We start from the raw sequence: 27,761 nt of genomic DNA, 5'->3' as shown, positions 1-27,761 counted from the left end.
TACTACTATTCAGACATCAATAAATATTTATCAAATATACTTCACTGCCAGTGCTCACTGGCTGGAAGTGCCAAAGAAACATTTTCTGTTGAGGAGGAGGTGGAGTCCCTGGGCTGTCTTACTGTAGAGATTAACACAAAGAAGGGCTTGATCTAAATCCCAGAATTTTCAGTGTAGGTTCTAGAATACTACAATGAACCTTGGAAATGAAACTGTGCTCATACATATATGTGACAGCAATTCCAGAGGCATATAGACAGCCATGATTTGTGTATGTGTGAATATCTCAGCTGAAAATTTCCTGGAAGGCAGCATGATCTTTCACTGGTAACAGGCACTGTCCCACTCCAGGAATTTCAGAGGCAATCAAATGTTATTGCTGGAGTTACCAGAGCCTTAATACTAGACATCATCCATGCAATCGAGGCTGACAAAAAAGTTTTAACATTGGCTACTAGAGTATTGGCATCTAGAAAACAATTGCTTATAAAAACTCTAAGCTGCCACATGTCTTCTGTGAAAGAAAAATCTCAACTCTTACCCAAGTGGACTTCAGCAATTTTAAATATATCCTTCTAAGGTTTTAGAAGGATAAGGCTGCTTCTTTCAATAAATGAGAATGCTTCATGCCAGGGAAAATGGAACCTATCTTATCCCACTAAGTACCTTCCCATTTCTTTCATCAGCAAAAGTGAGTAGCAATTAATGATTCATAAAACAAAGCAAGCAAAGTCCATTAACAGYGCCCTAAAAGGAACACATTATGCTTATCTATTCCTCTACAAATAGGCAGTAAGAATTTTTAAATTAGAAGTACTGCATGGCAACCTGCTTCAGCCCCTCAGATACCTTTACTGAGAGAGAAAATATGCTTAGTAAGTTTTCTGCAAAACAGAGTTACTGAGTTCTTCTTGCCTGCTATTAGGATCTTACAATGGAAAGTTTGATTCTTTGTTTGCAAATAGTTTATGTGATCCACCACATCATCCAGTATACCATTTCAGTGTAGGATTAGAAGAAACTATCTGGATGACAGAAAAATTCTTTTATTCTCTGACAGAGGCTGTTACATCAGATGATCCCTTTTGGGACAGGGAAAGGAATTGTTCGGAAATAACAGGGATTTTATCTATAAAATACAGGAATTATATTAAGAAAGTTGTTACAGAAACTTAATCTCTGAACGTTTCTGATTTCCATTGTATACATATATATATATATATATACACATATATACGTATACAAACTATGCATATATAGTTTGCATAAATTTGTTGTCAAAAGAATTCTTAGACTGAAACAGCTCTTGGCCCTTAAACTTGACATATTTGTGGACTGTGTCAGTTTTCACTTGCTCATATCAACATATGTGGTGGTTGGTAGACCAAGTGTGTACTTAAATACACACTGAATTTCAAATAAGAAAGAGTATTTCAGTTAAAAAAAAAAGAATAGCAACTTCAACATGCATTTGGTACGATATGAAGTCTGTTGCTGCCAGAAGTAACAAAACCAGCAGCAAGATGCAGTGGTAGTAACACATCATTTGGATAAGAGAATTCCAGGACAACAGTTTCCATTGTATTTGTAAGAAGAAACACAACTGCTCCTCAGAATGCAGGTTTTTTTACTCTGGTACATATGACCTGCTTTGAAGAATTATGGATTCCTCTCTTGTTAGCATGTGGTAACTGCTGCGGTCTTATCTGGGCTCAGGAATCCACACTGCATTAGCAACATTTGCCCCCGTCCTAAAGCAGCAACTAATCCAGAACTAAGTGGAGCAGAGAGCCTTCTCTTTCAAGGGCTGTCTGGGCTGCTGGATGCTACTGCTGAGGAGAGTTTTCTTTGCCCCTCCCAATACGGCAGAGGGTGTGGAGAGAAATGTTTTGAGGAAATAAAGAGGGCATTTCTAAAGTCATCTCTGATAGACAGGCCATTACTGGGATAATGTCTGAAATAAGGGATACTTTCCCCTGCAATACAGATGGTTTGGTTTCTAGTGACTCTTTGTTTTGAACATGTTATGAATGCTTATGCTTCTATCATAAGCAATCCCTTATCTAACTAGGAGGAAGTGGAAAAGTCTACCGTAAGTATATTATGTACTATGGATTCTTGTTCCTTTTCTATTAATCGCATTACCTACTTAAGTTCAAGCATGACCCTGGACATAACCCATGGAACATAACCCATGTCAATTCAGATATGTTCCTAGAACGAGTGTGCACTCATGATAAATTTTAAATTTTAAAAATTATTCCACAAAAATCTAGCACAAAACTGAAGCTTTCAGTGATGTTTTTGTATGTTGATCTGATTTTGGTCGYGGAAGGTGAGAGTTTTGCTGCACTATTGAATAGTGATTTTCCCCCATCTGTAGACTGAGATGCCCAAGTAGATTTCTTGAAGAAATTACAATTTTTTCATGAATGGAGCTTATGTAAAACTGAATAAGGAGCACTACTTGCCACTGTAAGTTTTGGATAATACCAGAATGTCTTATTTTATGCTAGAATCATACCCCTCAATAACCTGCCATCAAAGAGGTTAAATACAAAGCTTTATCTAAATGGCAGTAATTGAAACTTCTGCTGAGAGCATTTGTTTTCACAGCCTTAATGTGTGTTGCAACATCTCCTTCTGAAGCTACACCTATGTTTGGAAGGGTCTTGCAATACAATTTCCTTTGTTATTTTTAAGCACTGCCTGTCTCATAATCTCCCTCTGTCCCAATTGCTGGGGACCGAATGAGGACCCTTGAAGCTGTGTATGGCTACAACATGCAAGTGCACGTTGCCCAGCTGGGCTGTCAACCTATTTGGCTTTACCTACTGACAGTGTATCCCACTGCGTTATACGAGACAGGAGCACATGATTTATTCTGGTCTGGAGATCAATTAAGAAGAGGAAACATTCTGAATGCTGGAAAAAAATATTTCAAGGCCACAGCAAGCTGAACAAGATGGTTCCTTGTCTCTTGCTACTCCACCAGACTGGCAGCTACTCTATGCCCATATAAATATTCTCCAGACATGACTCAACAGAGCTGCAGTCAATATAAACACAGAGAAAGGAAGTCAGTGCTTACAACGCTATCATCCTGCTGCTGATGGGGCTATATGAAGAATGTGTTTTAATTACAGTCAGAAACCTGCCTGGCTCACTGTTGATACAGTAGGTGGTGCCAATCTACAGCAAGGGGGAACTGCACAGAAAAGAGTCTGCATGCGCATGTCTAAACCCATTCCATGGGGTGTGAGATCACCAGCAACAGCCTTTGTGGGAATATTGCAGTACTCATGACTGTACACAGAGCGCTGGAGGGAAAACAGAGGGGCAAAGTCTTTTCTAAAGCTGGGAAAGCGAAGGAGAAAGAATTTAAACAGTTCCACTTTTATAGCATTTCTTTATTACAAATACAGTTTTTATGGCATTTTTTTATTAGCAATACAAGCTTCTRCTGTGAAGAAGACACTCGACTCTGGAGGGTTCAATGTCATGAAGAGCTCTTCATTTGAGGAGCTAATAGTTCTCCAGAGTCTTGGAACTTTGACCAGAGACTGAAAAGCCTCAAGGTCTTGTTTTAGCACCCTACAGGGGAGTCATGGCTTCCACCATGAGCTAAGATCATATGTGACTGTTTACTTAGAGCTTCCATGGGTGAACAAGGTGAGGAATTGCARCTTGAGGTAGCAGGACATAGTTTGCTCTGAAGTAAGTGTGGGAGCAGTGCCTGACCTTTCAAGCACTTGAAAATCTGTGAGTAGMGAGGATCAGAGATGCCTAAGGAGTTTTTACAGATCCTTTGGCAGAAGCTAGTTCATTTATGTAGAGAGGGGGAACTCTTTTCCAGAGTTCCAATTGATATTATAAGAGGAAATGGCCTCAGGTTAGGTCAGGGAGAGATTAGATTGGCTATGAAGAAAAATTCCTTTTTGAAAAGTGTTGCCAAGCATTGGAACAGGCTGCTCAGGAAGCGAGTGGGCTCACCATCCCGGGAGGTATTTAAAAGACRTGTAGATGTGGCACTGAGGGACCTGATTTAGTGGTGGTCTTGGCAGTGTTAGGTTTAGGGCTGGACTTGATGAACTTCAAGGTCTCTTCAAGCCTAAATGGTTATGTGATTCTGTGAATACAGAACTGTCTTCTCCCTGCATAAGAGGGGRGACTGAAGGCAACTCAACAAGGAAGGGCTAAATCTGAGATCCTTAAAAGAAAATGTTGCCCTGATACTGATGTGACACAGGAGGCAGAATGACAATCAGCTGTGCTGAAGAATGGAACTGAACCTTGGATCCCCTATAACAACACCGAATCAGCACCATGCTCCACACATGCAAAATGTTAGGAGAAAGCAATGAACACGGGAAAATCTTTGCAGCAAGATGATACCATTCACTATTAGAGGTATGCATRCAAATTTGTATCAAGAACCAGATCCTTATATAGCAGGTGATGTCTTATTATGCTGCTAAACTCCTTGTGGAGTTGGTCTGATTTTCCTCAATGGAATCTAAAARCCATTCAATTTCCTCTCACTTTCACTCTGGAAAATCTAACTGGCTGATGAAGAAATCTGTTTTAAGATGTATCAACTTTTATTTTAATGTTCAACATTGATTTTTAAAGTAACTCTGCTTTTTCCTGCCAATTTCTGCTTTTAATTTTTAATTATAAATAACAGATGCAGAGCTCCCAGTAATTTGCTGGCACACTTCATCTCTTTGGGCTGTTGGGCAAGAGAAGAGTTAGAACAGCAAGAAGTTTTTGAAAACTTACCTCAGCCAAATACGTAACCATATTCAAAGTAATGTCAGCAAATGCTTCATGAAGGTAACGGCAAACCACATTTACCCAGGTAGCACAGTCCCTTGTGTAGCTGTGTGTTTTATAAAGGGTCATGACATGGGCAAGATTTGATAGCTTGGGATTTTTCTCCTCCAAACAAACCTAATTAAACACAAATGTCAACATGTATCAAAAATAAGGCAACTGCATTTACAGGTTTTGGAGATACACAAAACAGCAAATGATTTTGATACCTGAGCAATCCTTTCAGCTATATCTTTACAAAACTGGTTTGGGCTGTCAAAATGCTGAATCAAATGGGGCAGGAGACACAAAACATTCAGTGGAAATCCTAGAATGGGAAAATACAGAACAAAATGTATATTTTGAACAGCAAGAGCCATAGTGATCTCTAAGCTGGTATTTCATGGGATTTCACAGTTTCAATATTAGATTAGCCATAAATTCACAGAGACCCTGCCAAGTTGCTCACACCACTGGCCATACCACATTTGTCTTAAAAGGGGCCTTAATTTGAAAATCCAGTATATCATTTAGGCAAAAAAAACCTCTTGCAAAGCATGAGCCTATTTCTGCAAACACTACTGCACATTCCTATTGGGGATCATTTCCATATTTACCACTTAACTGGGTTATTGACAGGCTTAACCAGTGGCATTTTCCCTACAGCTGCTCAAACACAAGAAGAAATTCAGTGAGTATTGATTAATAAACAACTGTTTTGGTCGGCTGCCAGGCATAGCTTCCATTGTTTTGTACTGTTCAAGGTAATAACAGTGAACCACAATCCTGATGTAACAGATGAGTGGGTACTTTTCAAGCTAGGAGATGGTTCCTACACCAAGTTCYAGGTGCTGTAATTAGCCTAGGTGCTGTCTGGAACTGGGATTCACCTCTTTTGCACCAACTCATGGATCAAGGTAGTTTGATGAAATACAGGCAGCAGCTGTAAGAGGGAGCTGTAACAGAAGCTGTTACAGCTCAGGTGGGAGCTCAGAAGTCAAGTAATTGTATCTGCACACAATCTGTTTTTTGTAAAGAAAGAATTGGTTCTATGAAAATAATTTTCTAACCATTCATTCCCTTTCATTCTACACAATTAACCAAGCTGCTGAAATTAGGATCACGATTTCCATACTCTTCCTCTATATTCAGGGGAAAAGAAAGATACCTCATGATGGTACTGTCACAGCCTATGTGTGAATTGCCCAACCAAAGTCTGGAACACAGGCACCACACAGGTGCTCAGATATGGGCAGGCTGTTAATGGCATTCAACCCATTACTCTGTGTCTAGGCTTGTTATGACTTAGTTTAGAAGCCTAGACAGTTGTCTTGGCATCTGTGTTTCTGACTGAARGTGAGGAGTAAAAATGTTTAACAATGCAAAAACTCTCTTCAAGAAGTAAAATTAAGAAGTGGTCACTCCTCTAAATAATGGGGAATTTCAAAATGTTACCTTATTTCACTATAACCCAGACCTCTCTCCTCACTCACTATAGTGCTTTTGTAGTTTATCTAGAGTGTACAAGAGTTTCTGATTCTTATACTTTTAGAGGAAATTCCATTAAATACTAATTAAAAATCAAGCAGTTTGACATAGTATGATAACAGTTCAACAGAAAAACTCACCAGAATAGGTTATAGAAGATTTGACAGTATCTCCTTATGTGTTTGTCAGCACTCAGAAACTTTACATGCTGCTAAGCCCTAAAAATTAAATGCTAAATATACGATTTCTCTCCTCCAAAGTTGTATTGTGCAATAGATTCATGTTCTAGAAACAAGTTATTATTTCTAGGAAATTTCAAAAAAAGCCAACTCAGCTCAAAGCAAAAGTACATTATTCTACATTCAAAGAGAAAAAAAAATATGCCATTTTGGTTTTGCTGAATAGCTGAATGAGCTCTGTCAAAAAATGTCAATGCAACAGAAACTGAAAGAGAGGAAAGCATAATGGTTTTACCTATAGCTTGAGAGGAGTCCACCATGGATATTCGAGACACTGGTGTCAGCAAACTGAAGAGCTGGAGTGTGAGATCAGTGGTAGTAAGGGAGGTGAATCCTTTCAGGAGCAGCTGCTGAAGTCCTGAGAAATCTGCCCATTTCAGCTGCCCTTGCAGCTTTTCTAACTTCTCCCGGTTTTCAGCTTTATCCAGTGGCAAATGAGCCAGGAGTTTATTCAGCAACCGCAATGCCATTAGGTACTCAAACTCAAAATCYGATTCCATCAAAGCCACAGCAACCCAGAATATGGTGGCCAGTAGGTTGGTTGGATTGTTAATATGGGATGGATCAGTGAGACTGTCCTTTAGAGAGGACGAACTTCTTGTTTTGGAGGACAGGCCTTGCTGGGTGCATGCTTGAATCCTGTCTAGTGTGGCACTGCGTGGTGGGTCTGAGGACTTGTCCACATCTCCAAACTTTTTGGGTACAGAGAAGCTCCTCTGGTGTCTGCTACGTTCAGCAGTGGCTGTGTTACCACTTGCAGGATTCACATTCAGCTGCCCTGTGCTCTTTCGRTTTGCAGTCAGTTTAGTGTTTGATGTCAAATCTGGTGAAGATGAGCTGAAGCCAAGATACATAACATCCATTACAATGTGTGAATGCAGAACTTGAAAGGCTACACATTGGAGACAAGCATTTATCGAACTGTAAATAAATATTTAAATAGGAAAAGTCAAACATCAAACCATCTGTTGCAGTCTGCCTTCTTTTTTCCAGAAGACAGACCCAGCACCACAGACATGACAGAAATGAGATTCACATGGCACTGCACCAAACCAAAGCCGGTGTAGCTACAGTCAATAGGCAAGAATAACATGGGGATAAGAAATACACAGCTGTGAAGTGACTTATAGCAATTCCCAACTGGACAGTAGCAGAACCAAAAACAACTTTGGTCTTTAAAATACCAACATCAATGGAGCAAGCCCTGAACTCAGCACAGCTGGCAGGCAAACACACAGTTGCTTACTGGGTAATGTGAGAACTATGGGCAGAAAAAACAGAAAAAAGCAGAACCACAAATATACCATGTTATCCTCAAGAAACCGGTCACGTGGTTGTCCAGGCTCTTGTCAGTACAGGCCCTTYAGAAATTTGGTTGTTATTGCATTCTCCCCTGCCTGTATCCTAAGATCTCTTCAAGATGGTTTACAGAAAGCGTAGGTTTTTCTATTTCAATGACTAATGCCTCCTCATGGAGTACCATGTGGTGATCCAGACAATACCTATCAATTATCTGTACAGATGAACACTCTGTGTTGATACACACAAGGGACGTTTGCTGGAGAACAGCTAATTCCTGACTCTCTGATCCCATTCCTGCCTCATATACTATGAGGCTCTACTGTCTATAGCACGTGAAGAGAATCCTATCCTAGAATCAAGGACAAAGCACACTGCATCCCACTACATTCTGGAGTATTTTCTATTCTTTGTTCCATCTTGCTCTTTGCTGAAATGTGCACTAAGGAAAGATAAACAGCTCTTAGTTTAGAAAGTAGAAGCATCTTTTCCCTGCTCTACTCTGCCTTGTGCTCTGCCACGGCATAGCACACTGCTTGCTAGCTTCAGGAATGATAGCACTTGTACTTTTGTGTTGCATGTAAAGCATAAATATTTTAAAAAAATGTTACATATTCTGTTGTTACTAGTAGGAGTTAGATAGACATTAATCTCCCTCAGTACTATCAACAYTCATGCTACAGAAGGAGCCTGCAACTTCCATCCAAGCACAAAAGTCTACTTTCAGGCCAAGAGTTTCATAAGGATGATCTACGCATCAAGCAAAATCCATGTCTGCATGGGACAAAATCCTCCCTGGTTTGATTGAGGAGAACAAACCATGATCATTTATTTCTCGGGGAATATGTCACCTGAGGATGACGTGTATGAAACCAGTATTACAAAACCCATATTCCTTCCCAAATACGTTTTCAAGGATATGATATAAAGGTGCAAAAATACAGTATTTTAAAGGATGGCAAAGTATGATACAGACAAGTGACAGCATGGTAGAATTTACAACACATTGTAAAGTTTTATTCGTTGCATCAACATTATTTCAACGATGGCAAAATTTGGCTGAAATGCGCTTATAGTCTGGTTCTCGGACAGTTACAAATGAGCTCAGTCTTATAAAAATTATTTTTGCTGTTAGGCTGCAGAATTGAATACTTAATGTCATGAAACAGTGACAAAATCACAGTTAGGAGAACAGGTTCTTACCGTGATAACACCGTCAGAAGATCACTGTTCTTCAAATAGTCAGACAGATTATCCACTGCAGCTTCCAAAGTAAGCAGTGCCTCCATTACATACCCCTATCAAGGCAGGATGTTAAGCATTTTAACAAAGACATTTTAAAAAGTAGCATTTAAAACTCTTCAGTTCATAAAAGGAACAGGCACCTATGGAAAACCTGTAATTTCTCCTAAAAAAAGATCAGCATTCACATCACAGCCAACAGCCACTGCCCTGAACATTAGAATGTCACTACAAGTGTGTTTTATTTTCTGCCTCTGAATGATCTATGAAGGTATGCAAGAAGGGCACATATCTCATCAAGGGATTGGTAATGGCACACTGAACCTCTGACTTGCAGGTCACTGATTTACTTCTACACAAGCAGTTGTGACAGAGTATTACTGTCATCTTGTGGCAGTTTCATTACCTAAGTAAAATATGGAGGCCATGTCAGTCTATTTCTTACTAAGAGCTAGCATTTCTCTTTGCTAAGTCTTGAATCTTGCAATAAATAGTATCTGTTTGTAAAATTTCAGTCTGTTTAGCTAAACAGAGTGAACATCGTAGTGCAGTGAAAGGTCTGGATCAAAATAAGTCCATGTAAGCTTTATGGATGGTGCAGATTTCTTTATTCCAAAAGATGTTAACATTTTAACATGAGGAATGAGATGGTGTCTACTTCATGTTGTGAGATTACCTCACCACACAATGATGGATTCCTTAAGTCCAAATTAATGAAGTTGAAAAAGGATAAAATGGGCATCATGAAGATTTCATTTGAGTGACATGTTTTCTTAGTTGTTCTGTTTAGAGCTATGTAAGATTGCCACAGCCTGATGAAGGCTTAGATAAGGTAGATATGAATTCAGCAAACTCAGAAGTAACCTTTTCTAAGGCTACATTTTAWTCTTCATCACTTGACTCCAGAACACCTTGTTAAAATGGTAATTTTAAATTAAGTATGCACTGAATTAACAGCACAAAGAAGCGTTATTTACACATTCATACCTGAATCTCATCTCCATGCTCGCCAATAACTTCCACCAGTCTTGACAGGAGATCAGACAACGCATGTGCAGAAAGGGGCTGCTTTAGGGCCCTGAATATCTGGAAAGAGCGACCAGCATAATGTCTGGAAGAGCTTGAAAGAGCTGTTTGTAAAGCAACTTCACTCAGATGCTGCTCCAAGTGAAAACCTAAGCAAAAGAAGAGAACGTCAATTCTTTTTCCCCCTTTCTTATTACAGACTTTACTGTGGGTCATAAACAGGCTGAACCTACTCTCTGAGGAGGATGTGCTCATTAGTGTAYGATGCAAACCCTGTGAGAAATGGAGATGCAGAAATGTCTGTGCTTTGGAGAATTTTACAGCTATTTTGCAGAGAATGCAAGAAATTCAACTGCAAAATAAAATTCTGAGTATGAAATTAACAACCAGATTTTTTTTTAGCAACTCCTGGACAGACTTTCAAGCCATCCCCTATTCTTGCTGGCAGCAATGGTAACTCCTGAAAACTCCCAAACCTAAAGCCAAGTTTCATTAGGAGTCTTTCTATTAGCTTCAGAAGGCTTTGGATAAGATCTTTCATGCAAACACTGATGCTGCATTCTGCTTTGATCTTGGAAGATATTTAATTAGTGTCTGTGTTGGTTTTCAAAATACAATCAGCACATTTCCTAAGTTCTAAAAACATAATAAATGAAAACTAAACTATTACTGCCAGAAGAAATTTAACAAAGTACATTTACTTAGTAGCTGTGTTGTATTTTACCAACAGGACAGAGAAGAGGAGATTTTATCTGGCAGAATCAATCAGAAGGCTTTCTACCAACAGCTTTGAAGAAACAGTCAATTCAACATTTAGCTACAGTTTAATCTAACATGACTGTTTTAAAGCAATTATTTTGTATGTCATACATCCTTCTTAAGACATTTATTGTGCTTCTGCTTAAGCAGATCTACTATGTCACAGGATAAACATTWAGTATGGCCATGAGGGAGTATTTTTTTAGGTATGAAAGGAAAATATTTACTACCTGACTTGGAATCTTTAAAGACAGACACAACATGGYGGAGAAAATTAGTGAGCTGTTCAGCACTCTTGGTGTTTTGATTTTTGGGAGTGATATCTTCATGGCACCAAAGTGGACCAAATGCCCTTAAAGAAATACATAACAAAATGCAAAATTTCTTTGAGTTATCTGAAATACACATAATCAGTTAAAATATATAATCTGTACAGGCACAAAGATATTTCCAGGGCTGTGACCTCGAAAACATGCAACTGAACAGAATTTTAAGTATAATTAAATAAATATTCCTATGCTGTATTTTAAAATACAAGCTATGTTGTGTAGAGAGCAGCACAAACCTCAGTTTTTCAATTTAAAATTGTGCCTAGGATCTGCTGGCTCTAGTTGGTAGTTAATATTAGTTTCACTATGGTTGTTTACTATGTCCTGTACACTTTATATCTTATTTTATAATCATAAAGCTGTCTTCTTTTATCAGTTATTTGCTGAACATAAAACCATCGGTCAATTAAACATTTTATTTCTGTCAAGACTTCCATTAAGACTTTTTTCTGTTTTTTCCTGACACTTCAATGCTTTTAAGTACCTACCARTTACTGTGAGTATCAATAGAAATGTATCGATAAAAGAGAAATGGGAGTCTGTAATTACTATTAAAGCTCAGCCATTTTCCTTTAAGTTGCTACATAAAAGTATGCATTTTGAGCACAAACACATCCTCTGCTCATCTCCATTACCTGGTTGTCAGGTACTCAATTAATTTGTTTGCTTTCTCATCTGATTCAGCAGCAGTGTCCATGTCCTCAGCTTCTTGTGTAATCTGTGGCAGATTTCCACTGCTGCCTCCCAGACTGACACTGGAGGAGGTGGAGCTGGAGCTCAAGCCAGAGTCTGGCACCGGGGATGACTGGTATTCCCGCAGAAAGTCAAAGCCACCTGCCAGCCAAAAGGGAGGAGATAAAGGTGAAATGCACTGCTAGGCCAGCTTTGCAGATGGAAGTGTCTGCCAAGCTGCTCTTTCCAGAGTCAGTAGCCGAAACTTTCCGCTGGAAAATGTGGGGAACACCTGTAGAATACAACAACCCTCAAATGCTGATGGGAATGAATATGGTACTTAGTTTCTAAATGTGTAGAATCCAGTATAAAATAAAAACATCAAATCAAAGTCAAGATTTCTATTTCTTTTTTTGCTGCACAAGGACAACAGTACTTGGAAAACAAATGTTCTATGGCATTTTACATTCAGAAGTAGGATTTTTCATAAAGTGAATTTAGAAGTTGGGGAAGTGCATGCACAGTTCACTTCTCTGGGCTAATCTGATGTGGAAAAAAACTGCAGGATGGAATTTTTGGGACAGTTATGCTGTCGTAATTTTACAAATGTAATGAAAATCAAGATACAAATGTTCAAGGCTTCTGTTCAACACCTTTAGTAACTAACCACTGCAGTAGTTATACRAAATATTTTCAGCATTAGGATGAAACATGAATAAAAGTTCTGCTAGATCAAAATCTTGCCACAGTTTCAGAGTTAAAATTAGAAACGAAGAGCTGTTTTCTCAAGGTTAGACTTCTAGTCATGTTAGACTACAACAGAAAAGAATGGCCTTGTGTGAAAAATGGGAGCAGGACAAAATCCACTGCAGATCAGAAGACTCTCAGTTTAGTTGCCTGACATTATATGGAACAAATCAGGGTTGAAGTATTTTCAGTCAGGATTCTTTGCTACAGCTGCTCACCCACACTGTCACTCTTTATATTAGCTGCTAAAAAAAGTCCAAAATATCAAGTCTTGGTAACTTCTTGAACTTCAGAGGACCAGACTCAGGGTACCAATTACATTTTTCAGACAAGAATGAAAACAGTTTTTTGCTTTGGCAGAAAAGCAGTAATTTCATTTTAATGTAAGAATTTTATTCTTTAAATAGAATTGTATTTAATAATCCATAAAGATGCACTGGGAAAAAATCCACCCAACTCAATACAAGAAATTAATGTGAGATAATTTTTCACAAAAGTTATTCAGAATGATTTTTTTTGCCTAAATAATTCAACAATCTAAAATACCTATCCTTTCTGCTCATTACTTTAAAATAATATTGTTGTGTCTCAAAAAAAAAAAGAAATTAAGTTATCAAGTAATAGGCCTCACAAAGCCAAATTACTTATGACTTCCTAAAGAACAATGGAAATGCCACTAATTTGAGAATCTTTACTTTTCACTGTATGGTAATGTTCCTCACCCTCTTCCAGACAACTAATCTTACATCTATAACTCTATATTGGCTCTGCGATTCTTTCAAAACTCAAAAGTACACTTGCTTTTATTAATATTATATGACAACAGTAAAACTAACCAGCAGCTTTCTACAAACTGCTCCCAACCAACACCTTAAAACCAGGTAAATTGTTAAAAGAGATAGAACATTGACTTCAGCAGAGGTCTGAAGTAAACCTCTTAATGTAGAAATAGATTTCAGGACAGAAATTAAGTGTATCTGTGATATAAAGGAGGGTGTGCATCATGCGAAATTTAACTTAATAATGGAAAATCTGAGCTGCACATTCTTGCTGCTCTTTCTAGAATTATTGGAATTATTTATTCACTTCTTCTTAAGGTTGAGGAATGATTGGTCTCATTTAAAGTAGCCCTAGCTCCCTGAGGGGGGAATCGGGAAGTTATTAGCCCTATTAATTTTAAAATATCACTTTACACATTTTGTCTTACATCAGATAACTTTCTCACTTTCCTGAAAAGTTATCTAGTAATAAATTGCATGCATCTCTAGGGTAGTGGAATTAATGTTAATGAGAATCATTCATATTTGCAACTTCATTACTTTGATTTATCAAAACCTGTCAGTATGATACAGTGTTCCTTTTCTGGCTACATTACCTGTGTAAAGATATTCAGGTAAGTATGCTGGTTGTATTGTCAGAGTCTTGGTCTCATTCATCTCTCTGGTCTGAAGAAGCACTGAGGCAATCGCTTGATAGTTGTTATTGCAAGACAATGCAATCAAAAGGTGAAGAAGTAACTTTTTACTGTGTTCAAAGACCTCTGGGCGGTAATGGTCAAGACCTAAACGAAAAGGTTACATCAATCTCTGAACATGAAGTAATAACAAACAAGTTCACATTCCAGAAATAGCAAAAATTCCAAGGCAGTTCACAACAACAGTGCAAATAAACCATAAAAAGATGTAGTATTTCCAGACACAGTCACCAGTGCTSTTACTTAAATGAATGTGTATATTTAGTTTCCAGTGTGAGGTCCCATAGAAAGGTACAGTGAATGGTAATACAGCTTTAAGCATTCTCCCTCACTGCAGTGTTAATTTGACAGGTTTGGAAAACCTTTAMAAATGATGGTTTTAATTACATTGCTTCCCACAGTATCTGGCTTTCTTGTGCAGACATCAGATTTAGAAAGAAACTGTAAAAGTCAGATACTAATTTATTAAGACAGGAACTGACAGAAAAATCACATGAAAAATAACTTCAACTACCAGTGAGCAGCATGAGAAATTAGCCCTCAACTCAGGATGTAGCACTCAAACTGAAGGTCTAGCACTGAAAGACTGTTTTGGTTTACACTACTGCTGTCTGTAAGCTTTTAAAACAGCCTTAATACTTCACAAATTACAAATAAAAAGAAAACAGATATTTCTGCACTATGTTTTAGTAATCTCTTTTTGAATCTCAGTACTTTGAAGTTTCTTGAAGTATATTTAAAAATACTTTCTTCTCTTTAGGAGTAGTTTTGGTGTGGAAAAAGTTAATTTTTTCTTCTTCAACTCCTCTCTTCTCAGGATATATTCCTCTTTAAAAAAGCAGCTACTTCATTACTCTGTGTGGCAGCAGCCAGCAGATCTTTCAAGTCAGGAGTTTTCTGATACACTTCAGTCATGCTGGTTCTTGTCTGGCCTGCAACCATGCTCGTACTGCCACAGTCTGAACGCTGTGCCTTTGGCTCCTCAGGGCAATTCTTTGGAGGTCCTGTGACCCTTGGCCTTACTCATCTCCCAACAGCCTCCTCCAAAAGAGCTGAGGCCATCCTACCCATCTCTTTTTAGGCTTCTTAAGGTTTCTGCTCCTACTCTCCTGTCTCCATTTACTTCCAGCTGCCAGGAGATGAATGAATGAACCCATCCTCCCTTGTTTTAACATACAGCTGAAAAAATAGAAAGTTATTTTAGTTGAAAATAAAAAGTTATTTTAGTTGAAAATAACTTCTATATTGGCAACACTTGTAGCTGAAATTTTATTAAACCCCAAGATTGTATGAAAGCATTGGCACAGATCTGCTAACTAGGACAGTTCAGTCTTTGTGCTTGTCCAGTGCTTTAAACTGGAGGAATTCCAAGGAGGGTAAGCTTCTGTGACATGGACACATTTCCATGGGAAAGGAGTCTAGCTGTTCAACTCATTTCACACTGGTTGCAAAAGAGACAGACAAGTCCAAACCAGCAGTCTGCTTGTCTGACTTCACCAACAGTACTAAAAACCACTCAAAAGCCCATCAAACACATACGTGTTGCAAAATTATTTCATTTTAACATTTTCTCCCTCCTCCCAATAAATGAAAGGGTACCAGCTCTCCAGCTAGCCACCATACTAGTTTCTAGTTTGCTTTTCAGTCACATGCATCTGCCTGCTCACACTCCAACAGGACAGCAATACTCAATTTTTAATTACATTCATACCTTTGGCTAATGTGTAGCATAACTTCCTTACAACATCACAAGAGCTCTATGTGGAAGAATTTTCCACAGGAGGTATAAAACTCAATTTGTAACCTGAAAGCTGTGATCTCACTTTAGTTACTGCTAAACCAGACACATTTAACTTTAATTTCACATTTTAAAATTGAGAGTTTTCAACCAAGGGATTGTCTCAAATGGTATCAATAAATTTCTATTTATTTCTTATTAAAAACCTTTAGTGTTGAAACCTTACTGTGCAAATAACTAAAGGTATTTTTATAATGGATTACTTCTATTGTAACTCTGTTTATGCGTATGTTTGTTTGCATGGCTCCCTGATGGCTCCTTAAAGCTGTCTTAACTGAAGTGATCATGATGYTGTGTGCTACTCCTTCTTAAGTTATTCATTCATTCTTGTGACAGTTTCTAAGTGTAAGCACTAGTCTTCTCACACTTGTTATAAATCATAGTAAATTGTTTGATCAKTTAATGCTATTGATTTGATCCATAAAATTACCCAGTTATCTTTCAGCTCCCTCTTACACTAAGAAAGTTCATAGAAATAGACAAAAAAATGAAGAAGTTGTCACGGGCAGCCACAAAGCAAATTTTAAGGGATGAATATATGTGAAATATCACATTGAAACTGACTCTGGGAGTCTCATCAAACACAACCCTGCTTTGTTAGTCCTGAGTTTCATTAAAAGTTTGTGAAATCAATGTACTGATATACAAAACCCTATTTAATCAAAGAATTTTCAACAGAACAGTTGGCAACAGAATAGCAGTAAAGGAGAACAAAGTATTTTAGTATTTTACCACKGTGCTATAACACCCCAATTTAATCTCCTTTTTCCCGCTGTTCAGCAAACTCTTCCCAGACTGACCGTGAATAGACTTAGTGGCAACTATGGTGACGGAATGAAAAGTGAATTGTTATTTATTATAACTGTGATCTCAGTTATAATAAATTTGTTTCACAACTGCCTGGCTGTTTTTATTTGTGAACACTATTATTCCTCAACCATGAAGGTTAGGAAATGGCTTTATAATACTAAATAACCTTGTTTGCTAAAAAAATTAGGCCACTCACTTTCCGTAATGTTAAATGGCAGGACAAGGAAGGTAACCCCCTGCAGATGAACTGTGACACAGTCAGGAACAGACATAACAGTGGGGGAAAAGCTGTGCCTCAATGCTCAGGTAAGTAAGGGAACACACTGATGATAATGTACTTCATTAGCATCACAATTAATGAAGCTTTGCTTCYCAGTGGTCTCTGCCCTACCTCCACTACTTCTGCAGTACAGTAATCCTGGCTCTCTCTGGTCAGGGCAAGACAGCACAGATGTGTGTAGTCCACATCCCATGGAATGTATAGACTGTCATCACAAACCAAGACGGACAAAGTCATGAGTTTCACCTGCTCTTCTTGCAGGGGGCCATGCCACGCATTTTAGACATATTTTAGGAAGTAAATCATCTTCAAATTTCTACACACCTCTCGAATTTGGGTGAAATTGGCCAAAATATTCAAAAGTTTTGAGACCAATTTACAGACTGCAAYTGCCTTGGGCTTTTGCTTTTAGGGTGGAGGAATGAAATCATAATCAAACTGTAACAAACACAGTTCTACATCTTCAGCAAAACTAAAGCAAAAGGACAGGAGTACATTTATACTTTGTTTCTTGTTCTGTTGGTCTTACCTAAAAAGAGAGCATGTAGCAATAACGGGAGGTGAAGAGCCCAATCTTCTCTCACACTGTGATCCACTACCATCTCAGTCATGAAGATAACAGCAATATTGCACCTGGAAGTTAAACCACAGATTCAGTTTCAAATGGGAAATGGAAAAGCAGAAACAGGATACCTATTTCTGAAGAAAAACACAATCTATAAATAATATTCTCGGCATGATTGATGCTGAAGCATCTTAGCTCCAGTATCAAGCAAGTAAGTACCCATTACTTAAAAAATCTATTGTTGTCAATACAAATAATGTAAAAGAGGAATTTCAGAATATGTATGGCCTAGTTAGAATAAAAGATCAAAGTGCCATGAATAACAGGCACAGAGGCCTGGGAAAAAGAAATGTTCTTTTTCTGTTTCAGCTGTTTCATCAATCTTATTCTTGTAAGTGATGTCCTACATTGTAAATAGGCTTTATGGTAGAAATCTGGTAGAATTTTGAGCTTTCATTGCATGCTGATTTTTGCACTGGAAACCAGAAGAAATAGAATGTATGATTTTCAGATGTTCTGAGTGGTTACACAGTTGGATAGGTGTTGGTCAACAGCTGAGAGGAAGCATCTCACTGTCTGAAATGTCAGAATGAGAAACTGCTCACCTATGAAGGGGTCCCCGAGGTGTGATGGTTTCTGGGAGATAGTCCACAAGTGGTGCCCAACATCCTCCATTGTAAGGCATGGGCAGGGGATGTGGCTGTTTGGTTTCAACAATATTCAATAACCAGCTTGTATATGGAGAAACAGGATCATCTGCATGGAAAAGCATTAAAAAAAGTGCATACAACTCCAGCCTGGTTACCCATTTTCGAGAAATACTAAAATAGATTTTATGCTAACATATGAGTTCAGCTGTTTGGAATAATGTGATAAGATGCCATGAGGTTTGCAAATTCCTGTGTTCAATCACAAGTGATGCATTTTTAATCCCTCTTTCATGCTGCTGGAAATTTAAAGAGATTCCAGGCAGACAGCACTGAACGGTAGGATCGGCAGCTGAATCCCTGCTGTCACTTAGTAGCTTTGGATCCAGATCCACAATGCACCAAGCAGCAGAGTTTCTCTTCAAAAACGAGGGAAAAGTTCAGTCAACAAAGCTGCTGTCAGAAGCCATCTGCTGCAAGGAGCAGTGTAACAGTGACACATTCTTGCAACACCTCACCAGTGCCCTGCTAAGCAATGCTACAAAGGCAGAAGTTAAATATCCTGAATTAGAAAGGAGACATAAGGAACAAAAAAAACACCTTCAGGATAATTTTCTTTCAACGTGGATGAATTATACCTTGAATTTCTCAAATATGTATTTAAGTTTGCTTTAGCATGACAGCTGTTGTTTGTTAATGAGCACTGAGGTTTTTTCTTCCACCTGTTTATCTGCAATGATGTGGGTCAAGTAAATTATTCTTCCACCACTTTCTGTCTTGCCTCAGCTGCGCAGTTTTGTTCATCTCTTCTGTATTTTGTTCCCTTTCATTCCTCTCAATGCTCCCACTGGTCAGTTTTTATTTCTGAGGTCTGCATTATGCTGCCATGGACAGTATCCTTCCCAGATCCGTTTTTGATGTACATTCCAACATTGCCCTTTATGAAGTTTCAATGAGTGTTATTTTTTGTTCTGTTTCTTCCTTTTGTGTCTTGGTTTGCATATTTGCTTATTTGTTTTGTTATGTTTTTGTATTTTAGGTAAACTTGAAACTCTCAGCACTGTACAGTTTTGGTGTTGGTTTTTTTGTTTTTTTTTTTTTGTTTTTTTTTTAACAGCGCATATCTGAGGCTTGTCCACTTTCCCATGGGACACAAAACTGTTTTGATGCCTACAAAAGTATCAGAACTGCCTTTTTCTAATGCATATCACCTTTCAGTTCTGGAAAAACATCTTCAGATTTCCACATTTTCTGGAGAGCTTCAATGCAGTAGCTGCTCCTCCAATTATTTGTAGATTGTCAAATTTTATAACTACCATTTGTGAGTGTTTTAAGGAATACTTTGTATTTGTATTTGTATGATTTAGACCTCTACTTAAATCCTCTGGAGGATGATTGATTAGTTACAGATAAGGAAGAATAAACGGACTTAATAATGTAGCAAAGTACAGCACTTTCACGCATTCTTCTTCTGAGGATTAACCAGATACTGTTTGCCAGATGCTTTTCACAGAAAAAGCACTGCACAGGAACTACTTATTTCTACCAATTTAAGTGTTTCACAGAACACATCTTCATGAAGTTCATTTCAAGACCTAGAATTCTGTGATGCAGAGCTATGTTCCCCATTTATATCCTCAACAATACATGTATGTTCAAGCAGACTGGAGAGAGGGGAGAAGCCACACCACCAAATCCTTCACAGCCTGCACTGCCTGTCAGAGGTAGCGAGTTGTGCTTTCCTAATGAAAGTTGCATTACGTATCTTGTAGAATGACAAGAGGTGTAAGAATTACTCTTCTCTATTAGAATTCCATATAAATTTCAGTAGCTAAGTAAAATACATCGTATTTTCTATCTAGGTATTCATTTATTTGCTACAGGATCCCCCTGTGAGAAGCACACTTTGCATAAATATTCATGGCACTATAAAGCTTGCAGGTACAGGCAGGAAAAAAAATATGGGCACTGGCTGGAGGAGACATGCCAAAAGAGCAAAGAAAATGTCAGTATTTTTTAACCTTTTATCTAAGCTCTTGTCAAAACCAGATATTTGTGAAGGCTGTTTTGATAATATAAACATTGTTCTGTTTTGAAAGATTGTTCATACAGATCAGATTAGTGCCAGTACTTCAATTAACATCTGGTGAAACATTTTAAGTAGCTGCAGCCCTAGAAAGACACAGACAATCCAAGACACGTGTACTAAACCCCACTGAGTTTAAAATGTTGCACACTTTTTTGTGTATTTGAACACTGGAGGCTGTACATACACAATATTTTATCAATATTGTGCTTCATAATCATGAACTATAGTTGTTGATGTACATCAAATTGTCCTATTGTGTTGTATTTTACCGTGTTTGTATTTGTGGAAGAGTACTGCTAAAAATTACTTGGATTAAAGAATACATAACATCTTTACTTTTTATGTCAAAATAATGTTCTAAAATGATGTCTGTAACAACCAAATCAAGATATATATTACTTAATATATGTTACTTAATCTATATATATACTATGTATTACTTGACCTGGTTTTAATAAGCCAGAGATGAAAGTCAATAGCAAGTTCTTGCCTTTCTTACATTTGTTTAGGTCCTAACCAAAATCTGTAAATTGTCTTCCTTACAATTCACTCAAAATAAGTCAAACCATCCAACTCCTCAATTTTACACTCTTATTGAACAGTACCATTGGTTTTCTTTGGAATCTCTGCTGAGCACCAGGTGCCCATTAGTAGCCCATTTAGCAGAAACAGGTAAAGAACATGAAGGATGCTCAGCATCCCCATCAACCCTCTAAGACATGTTCACACAGTGTAGCCAGAAATCGTTTGCAGAGAGCAGACAAAAGCGAATGAGGAGATAAGATCTCATATTTGGAAACTCCTGAATATCTTTTCATGCTCATATAACAGCACTTGACCCAGAGGGATATACTGCCAAATGGCACAACCCAAAGCATTTGCTCTAAAGCTCTTACAAGTCTTTTGCCTTGCCAGGTATGAAAGGCCCAAGGTGTTACTCTCTGGAGGATTCTCTGCTGCTGCTTTCTGGAAAGTTCTCTGGCCTTCAAATGTGTTTGGCTGAACCCAGATTAGATAAAGCAAATTAATTAAATTATTCTTCAGAAGAAGGTAAAACAAGAACACTCCCTGTATGGTGATGCTATGTTATTGTTTATACAGAATTTAAACAGAGAGCCTCTGCTGGCTATTTGAATGTTTTCCTCTCCAACYAAAACACCAGAAATTTCTTTAAATTGAACAGAACTTACTTTTGTCATCATCATAAGATCCTCCAGAGCTATTACTGTATCTTGACTCTAGTCGGGTATGTGCTCTGATGACATTACTGAACCTTCAAACGAAAGAAAAACATCTTCATTAAAACACAGACTGACATTAAACATCTGGACTTTATGTTTATCCTAAAAAAACAAAAGCATTTCCTTAAGAATGCACTTTTTTATACAGGAGTAGACAGCAATTGAATGTAACTTTGATCCTTTCCACAGAACATTTTTACAGTCAGTTTCTGAGAAGTTCTAACAGTGTGCTCCTGTGCCATAAGCTTTTAAATTTAGCAAAGAGAAACTCTCATGCTGCAAATGCGTAATTTTTTTGAAGCAAGAAGCTGCTAATGATGAACTAAGATATAAAATAGTTCACAGCTACTATTTGTCACAGACCATGTTCAGGGACAAAATCCTGCCAACTTGCTAAAGCAGTTAGAGCATGATGCCAAGGTTGTGGGTCTGAACTCCATATGGGCCATACACTTAAGAGCTGGACTCCATGATCCTTGTGAGCCCCTTCCAACTTAGAATCTCCTGTGATTCTGTGACTGACTGACTGACTGACTGACTGACTGGGTAGTCCAAAGGCAAGACCACACAGGTACCAAGCAGGAAAAGATGCAGCAGATCACCCTTCAAGAGGAGAATCCAGCAAATGCCAGAGCAAACCTAACAGAAAAGTTAAGGAATATGAGAGCCAGTGCAAACTGCTCACAGCTGTTCTGCAATCTGCCATAGATTCCTGCTGAGCTAACTTTCACTGGTGATCTCCTCTGACTCCCTGCACCTTGTGTTCTCAGGCCTRAAGTGGAATGAAAGGTGCCCTACTGACAGCTCACACACTAGTCATGATCTAAAAACATCACCATTCCTGCAAAGCTAGGAAACTAATTAGAAATAACCGTGCATCAAACAACACAAAACTGAAGATTTTCTAGACAAACTTAAATTCAATTTCTTACTAATGTTCATATATCCGTGCAGGATATGTCACTATACACCAATGTATTACATTGTCTCCAAATCACATGTGTCTCATAAGGGGGCAAAAAAAAATCCTTGTTCAGTTGACAAAAAGGCATCATGAGCCATCTCAATACATGATATTTTATCTATGACCTTCATTATTTAATATTATTTAATGATCTTCATATACTTCATGTCCTGACGCATGAAGTCATTATCAAAGGACATTCTAAGACTGACACACTGGTTTTGAAGTGCAGATGCACTTACAACCACCTTTGGCAGCATAAATGTCGGCAATGAATTCAGGCAAATGATATTCCATTTTTTTCTGAGGTGTCTTTCAGCATGAACCTGAATACCAATAACAGAACTTTGTAATTTTCCTTTCATTTTTATCATACTCTGGCAGATCTGAATAATCTTTTTTAAAGGTTAAATAATAATCTGAAAAAACATTAATAATCTGAAAAAAATCTTTTTTAAAGGTTTTAAAACTACATAAGACAAGAAACCCTGATTTAAAGTACCATAGGAGATGTTTCCTCAACTTGCCAGTAAATCAACTAAAGAAAAATSTAACTTAAAACTATACAGCCATAAACACTTACATAAAGAATAATAAAAAATAATTTAGAGGATAAAATAGTTTTATCTTCCTTTTAAGCATATTTCTAGTACATATGCTGAAAAATATCACTTTGAGTCAATTCTGTTTTACTGTCAATTTGAAACTTAGCACCACGAGTGCCATTTTTTTACCTTACATTTAAATTAGCAGACACATCTCACTAACCTGACAACATGSTACTCATGTTTACAATATGTAGAGGGCAAGTAATTCAAAAAGTCCTGAAGTACAGAAAAGCTTGCCCACATAATTTTCTCTGTACCTCTAAGCCCTGAACCTTGGGGAAGGTGGACTGGGCTACTGAAGTGATACTAGTGACTATGAGTGACTACTAGAATACTAATACACTTACTGACAAATACTGTTATAAATGCTTCAAAACTCTCTTGCAAAACTAAGAGTGTTTCTGTGAGAGAAACAATCTGTGAGTCTGTGCTCTAGGATCTGATGGCTCTTAGAATTTGCATTTATTGGTTCCTTTGTCAGCATGTGCCAAAAGTAGCAAAAGTCTAAACTGGAAATAAGATTCCTAAGCAAAATATTTTCCAAAGCTGTCATCTAAGACATTTTACCCAGACAAATGAGGTGTCCGTGCAATCATCGATACAAATGTGCAAACTAAATTTTACTCACTGTCCATGAAATCAAATTGTGTGATCAAATCTGATTTTTTGTGTAGATTTTAGTAGCCATTATTTGGTGCACTCTCCTGTTTTTTTCTTTCTCCTTTGTGGTAATTCCTACAAAACCATGATCTACTCAGCACAATTAATTCAATGTAGGATTAACAATTGTTCCTTTACAATGTAGCATTGACAAGAGCCAGGAACTAGAATTGTGAGAATAGTTTTTTTTTTWWAAAAAATATACATACTGGGATAATTCCACTTAGAATCAGTCTGAGCATCAGAGCTCCTCACAATACAATGAAGAACACTGTACAATATCTCACTCTTACCCTAGGAAAACATACACATTTTGGAGGAAAAAAAACTCCAAAGCCACAAACCTTTCATCAGTCTCTTTCACCACTCTATTCTCTTCTGCATCAGGAAAACTGTCTTGGCCAGCTACAACAGTGTTACTGCTGGAGGTGGTTCCTGTAAATGAGATGTGAATAAGAACTGTTGCAAATGCTGTTACATGCAGCAGACAACATCTGCAAAGCAGTAAAGTCCCGTAAATTAAAGGGGTTTTAGTCGCTGCAGTCAAAGTGTTCACCCTGCAAGTACTTGCACACATGAATGAACACTTCTGTAAACCAGCACCTGCTTCCATGGCTGGACAGTGTAAAGTTTACATCCTTTGAGAAGTAGATTAACAGAATGCTGGTCTTCTACTCCTCAAACTAAGTTCATGCTCAAAAGTCATAGCACATTGTCTTTCAAGGATTTTTCCAAGGCATTTACAAGGTTAATGGTATGGCTGGTTCTTAAGGATATTTGACTACTACAGCTTGGAAATAGCATTTCAAAACAGAATTGCCACACTGTTGAGGCTTTCAGTTTTCAGGAAACTCTACTTGATGTATCTGCTGTGACTATACCTTGATAATAATTTCTTGTTCTGAGTAAAAGAGCCACGGAGAGTGGAGTTTTCTAAAGAGTGGTAGAATTCAGAACAGCATCAAATACTGGTAATATGTTATTAAAATATTTAAGGTAATTAAGCCTATGTTAACAAAACATATATAACATTAGAAATTAAAAAGAACTGTAATTTAGACATGCAACAAGGCCCTGAAACTTGTACTTTATCTACACAGGTCTGCATGGACGCAAAGGTAAGAGATTGTTTTGTACAAAGAGATGAAGACTTAAAAGAGCAGGAGACTATGAAGAAAACACATTCAGGTCATACCAGAAGCTGCAGCTGAGGCTTTGTTACTGGCAGCAAAACGGTAAAATGGAGGATTATCGCAATGTTGGACTATGGGGTTCATTGGGTCTGTTTGCTGCAGCTCAAAAAGAAGTTCTTCCATTGTCTGAATAGTGTTATTGCGACACAAATATATTGCAACCTTCTTTATCTGTGGAAGAAAACAACATTTTTTAAACTCTGACTAACTGAATTTTCAAATAAATCAATAAATGTTACACTGCAGTACTGAAGTGATCCAGAATGCAAGTTATAAAACTACTTACTTTGACAAGATCATTACCATGCACAATGAATTGTTTAGGTATATAACWACATAACGTGCACATCTACAGAACTATGGCTGTGGCCACAAAGAATAAGCCAGGCAGGCTCTGAGGTGCTACTTTTATCTGTAAGCAAAGTAATACCAAATGGAAGAAAGGCAGAGTAGTTATATATACAGGCTTCATCTATCCTCATTTGAAAAATCTGAGAGTATAATTTACAGAAATTTTAGAAATTTCTATAAATCTTTTAACAAGACCTCAAACCTGCACTGCAGCAATGAGGACTGTTGAGATACTGAGACCAAATTTGGCTGAATTCCTGAGGGAAAAAGATCCTGATAGTTATTAAGAGCAGAGACTCTCTCCAGCTCAAAAACATTTGATTCATAAACTGCTGGAGCTGGGAGACAATATGGGGAAGTATCTACTTGTGCTTGCCTGCTTGTTTTTAAAGATGTCCCTGAACAGATGCTTATAGGGGAGTTAATATATTGGTCTGAGCCTGTTGGCCTCACCAAGTATTGTTCTTATACTCTTAAATATTTCCATTACAATCACTTCCTTACTGTCTGTCTTTCCCTCTCTCTCTCTCTCTCTTTTTTTTTTTTTTTTTTTTTTTTGCTTAGAGAAAATCACATAGGCAAAATCTCTTTTTCTCTACTGTGCCAAAAATTTCCCAGGGACTTTCCAGATACAAATCCAATTCCTTTCTGAGGCTCATTTCTGGTTGGGCTCACAGTGCCACTTTCAGCTTCTCTCACCCCTGAAGGGATCACGTTCCCAAAACTGTCTTTGCTGAGGAGGTTTCTGAACTGTAAATATTCCAAGAAATCTTTCACTACATAATGTGAAAGAATGGACAAGTCAGCAATTTGTACTGGGGCCCTGGGAAAAATGCTTAAAGGAAACCTAAAAGCAATTAATTTAGATGATGAAAAATATTTTAAAAATGTGAGTCAGGCATGCTTTTGGCTTGGACCCACACAGGGAGAACAGATGGCTGAAGGCACAAAGCAGCTGGTGACTGCCTTGGGGCACAGAGGGCTCCAAAAGGAGATGGGTAAATTGGCAATCTTGCAACTCTTTTCAGCCCAGGTGACCTGGAACAGGGCTGATAAACTGTCCAAATGATCTTTATTTGCTAACATGTATCTGTTATCTACATGATAACAGGAGACACACGTTTATAGTATCAGCAGTCTTGGGTAGTTAACAGAGTTAGCTAGGATTTCTTATGTGCAGACTCCAGGGCATTAGCAAAACACTGAGCACATGTAAGTGATAAGACCAGTGTATTTTCCTTCTCCAGATAAAGCTATCAGTGAAGGGGTGACTCACGAGTACAGTCAGGCTTCCTACAGAAGCTAAAAACCTTCAGATTTTGCAAAATCTGAGAATCAGACTTTTAACACAACATTACAAAACACAGACTAACTGTGTGGTAGAAAACACGGGAAACTCATCAGTTGCTGCTGCCACCAGCCGCTGGAAGCCTGGGAGGGAGACCAGGAAAGTCCCACAGGCAAAACAGGAGATGATGAGCAAATGAAGCTGGAGATGTCAGAACAGATTGCTCTCTTTGTGAACTAAGAGGACTGTGCTGTCCTGGAGGAGGACAGGGCTGTGAAAGGCAAGGCTTTGAGGCAAAGGAAGAATTTGAAGAAAAAACTGCTCTGGGTAGGAGGGTGTTTGAGGAAAAGCTGCACAGAGCTGTGGGATGGCAACAGTTTTGGAAAAAGGAGGTGCTGGAAACTTTGAGTTGGCAAGTATCTGGATAGGGGATAAGGTATGCAAGGGGCCCCTGGCCAAAATGTGACAGGGTTATCAGGCTTTTCCAATCGGGCTACAGATTTAAGAATGAGACACATACTCAGCACAGGACTATTCCTTCCTCTCAGAAAACTGCCCCTATTCCTTTCGTAAAGGGTGAGAAATACAACAGCCCTCGTTTTCTGTCTTATCTCTGTGTTTTTCACTTGTTCTCCACCCACATAGCTCCTCCTCGTGGAGGCCACCTTTGGGCCTAATTCCAAGTCTGTCATAGACTGTAGGATGAGGCAGGTTGGAAAAACCTGGGAAACCTCTCATCTAACCTGCTCAAAGCATGGTCAACACTGAATGGAAAGTCTCTGCCATAATTGCAACAAAGATCTTAATTACCCTCACTCAAGATATTTGGCATCAACCCCTTTATCTTCCTCTCATAAAATACTTGAGCTTGTTCTTATACCAATTCTACTTTAAAATTTTCTCTTTTGACTAGTTAGGCATATGCATACCCTGATTTGAGAATATGAACACTAAACCCTACAAATAAAAGGAAACAAGCAGGGTAACTATGGTACGATAACAACATCTTCAAGACTTTTCTTTTAACTCCTTTATTTTCTTTATTCTAATATGCATACTAGTCATCATAAGCACTGTGGGCTAACTATTATTTCAGAAACTGTAAATGAAGTATGTTTGTGAGACTTTTTAGATAAATTTCATCACATTAATAGTAATTTCAAATTGACTTCAGGGA

At 38.0% G+C, this 27,761-nt stretch overlaps 1 protein-coding gene across 1 annotated transcript in view; it reads right to left on the bottom strand.

The window, feature by feature from the left end:
• LOC130584612 (protein furry homolog) overlaps nt 1-27,761 on the bottom strand; it is a 141,041-nt gene that overhangs the window by 15,972 nt on the left and 97,308 nt on the right. The window contains exons 34-46 of the mRNA XM_057384698.1: nt 24,948-25,116; nt 24,097-24,187; nt 21,470-21,552; nt 18,149-18,299; nt 17,508-17,611; nt 13,992-14,177; nt 11,833-12,031; nt 11,099-11,220; nt 10,071-10,258; nt 9,045-9,139; nt 6,778-7,379; nt 5,046-5,143; nt 4,783-4,953 (exon numbers count right to left, since the gene is read on the bottom strand). Of these exons, the coding sequence (XP_057240681.1) occupies nt 4,783-4,953; nt 5,046-5,143; nt 6,778-7,379; nt 9,045-9,139; nt 10,071-10,258; nt 11,099-11,220; nt 11,833-12,031; nt 13,992-14,177; nt 17,508-17,611; nt 18,149-18,299; nt 21,470-21,552; nt 24,097-24,187; nt 24,948-25,116 (2,259 nt within the window). The remainder of the gene's footprint in view (nt 1-4,782; nt 4,954-5,045; nt 5,144-6,777; nt 7,380-9,044; nt 9,140-10,070; nt 10,259-11,098; nt 11,221-11,832; nt 12,032-13,991; nt 14,178-17,507; nt 17,612-18,148; nt 18,300-21,469; nt 21,553-24,096; nt 24,188-24,947; nt 25,117-27,761) is intronic.

Source organism: Malurus melanocephalus, unplaced genomic scaffold, assembly GCF_030028575.1.
Source record: "Malurus melanocephalus ecotype Western Australia unplaced genomic scaffold, MMel_1.1 scaffold_735, whole genome shotgun sequence".
Taxonomy (NCBI): Eukaryota; Metazoa; Chordata; class Aves; order Passeriformes; family Maluridae; genus Malurus; species Malurus melanocephalus.
Note: the sequence above shows the minus strand (reverse complement) of the source record. Positions and strands in the feature narration are given on the sequence as shown.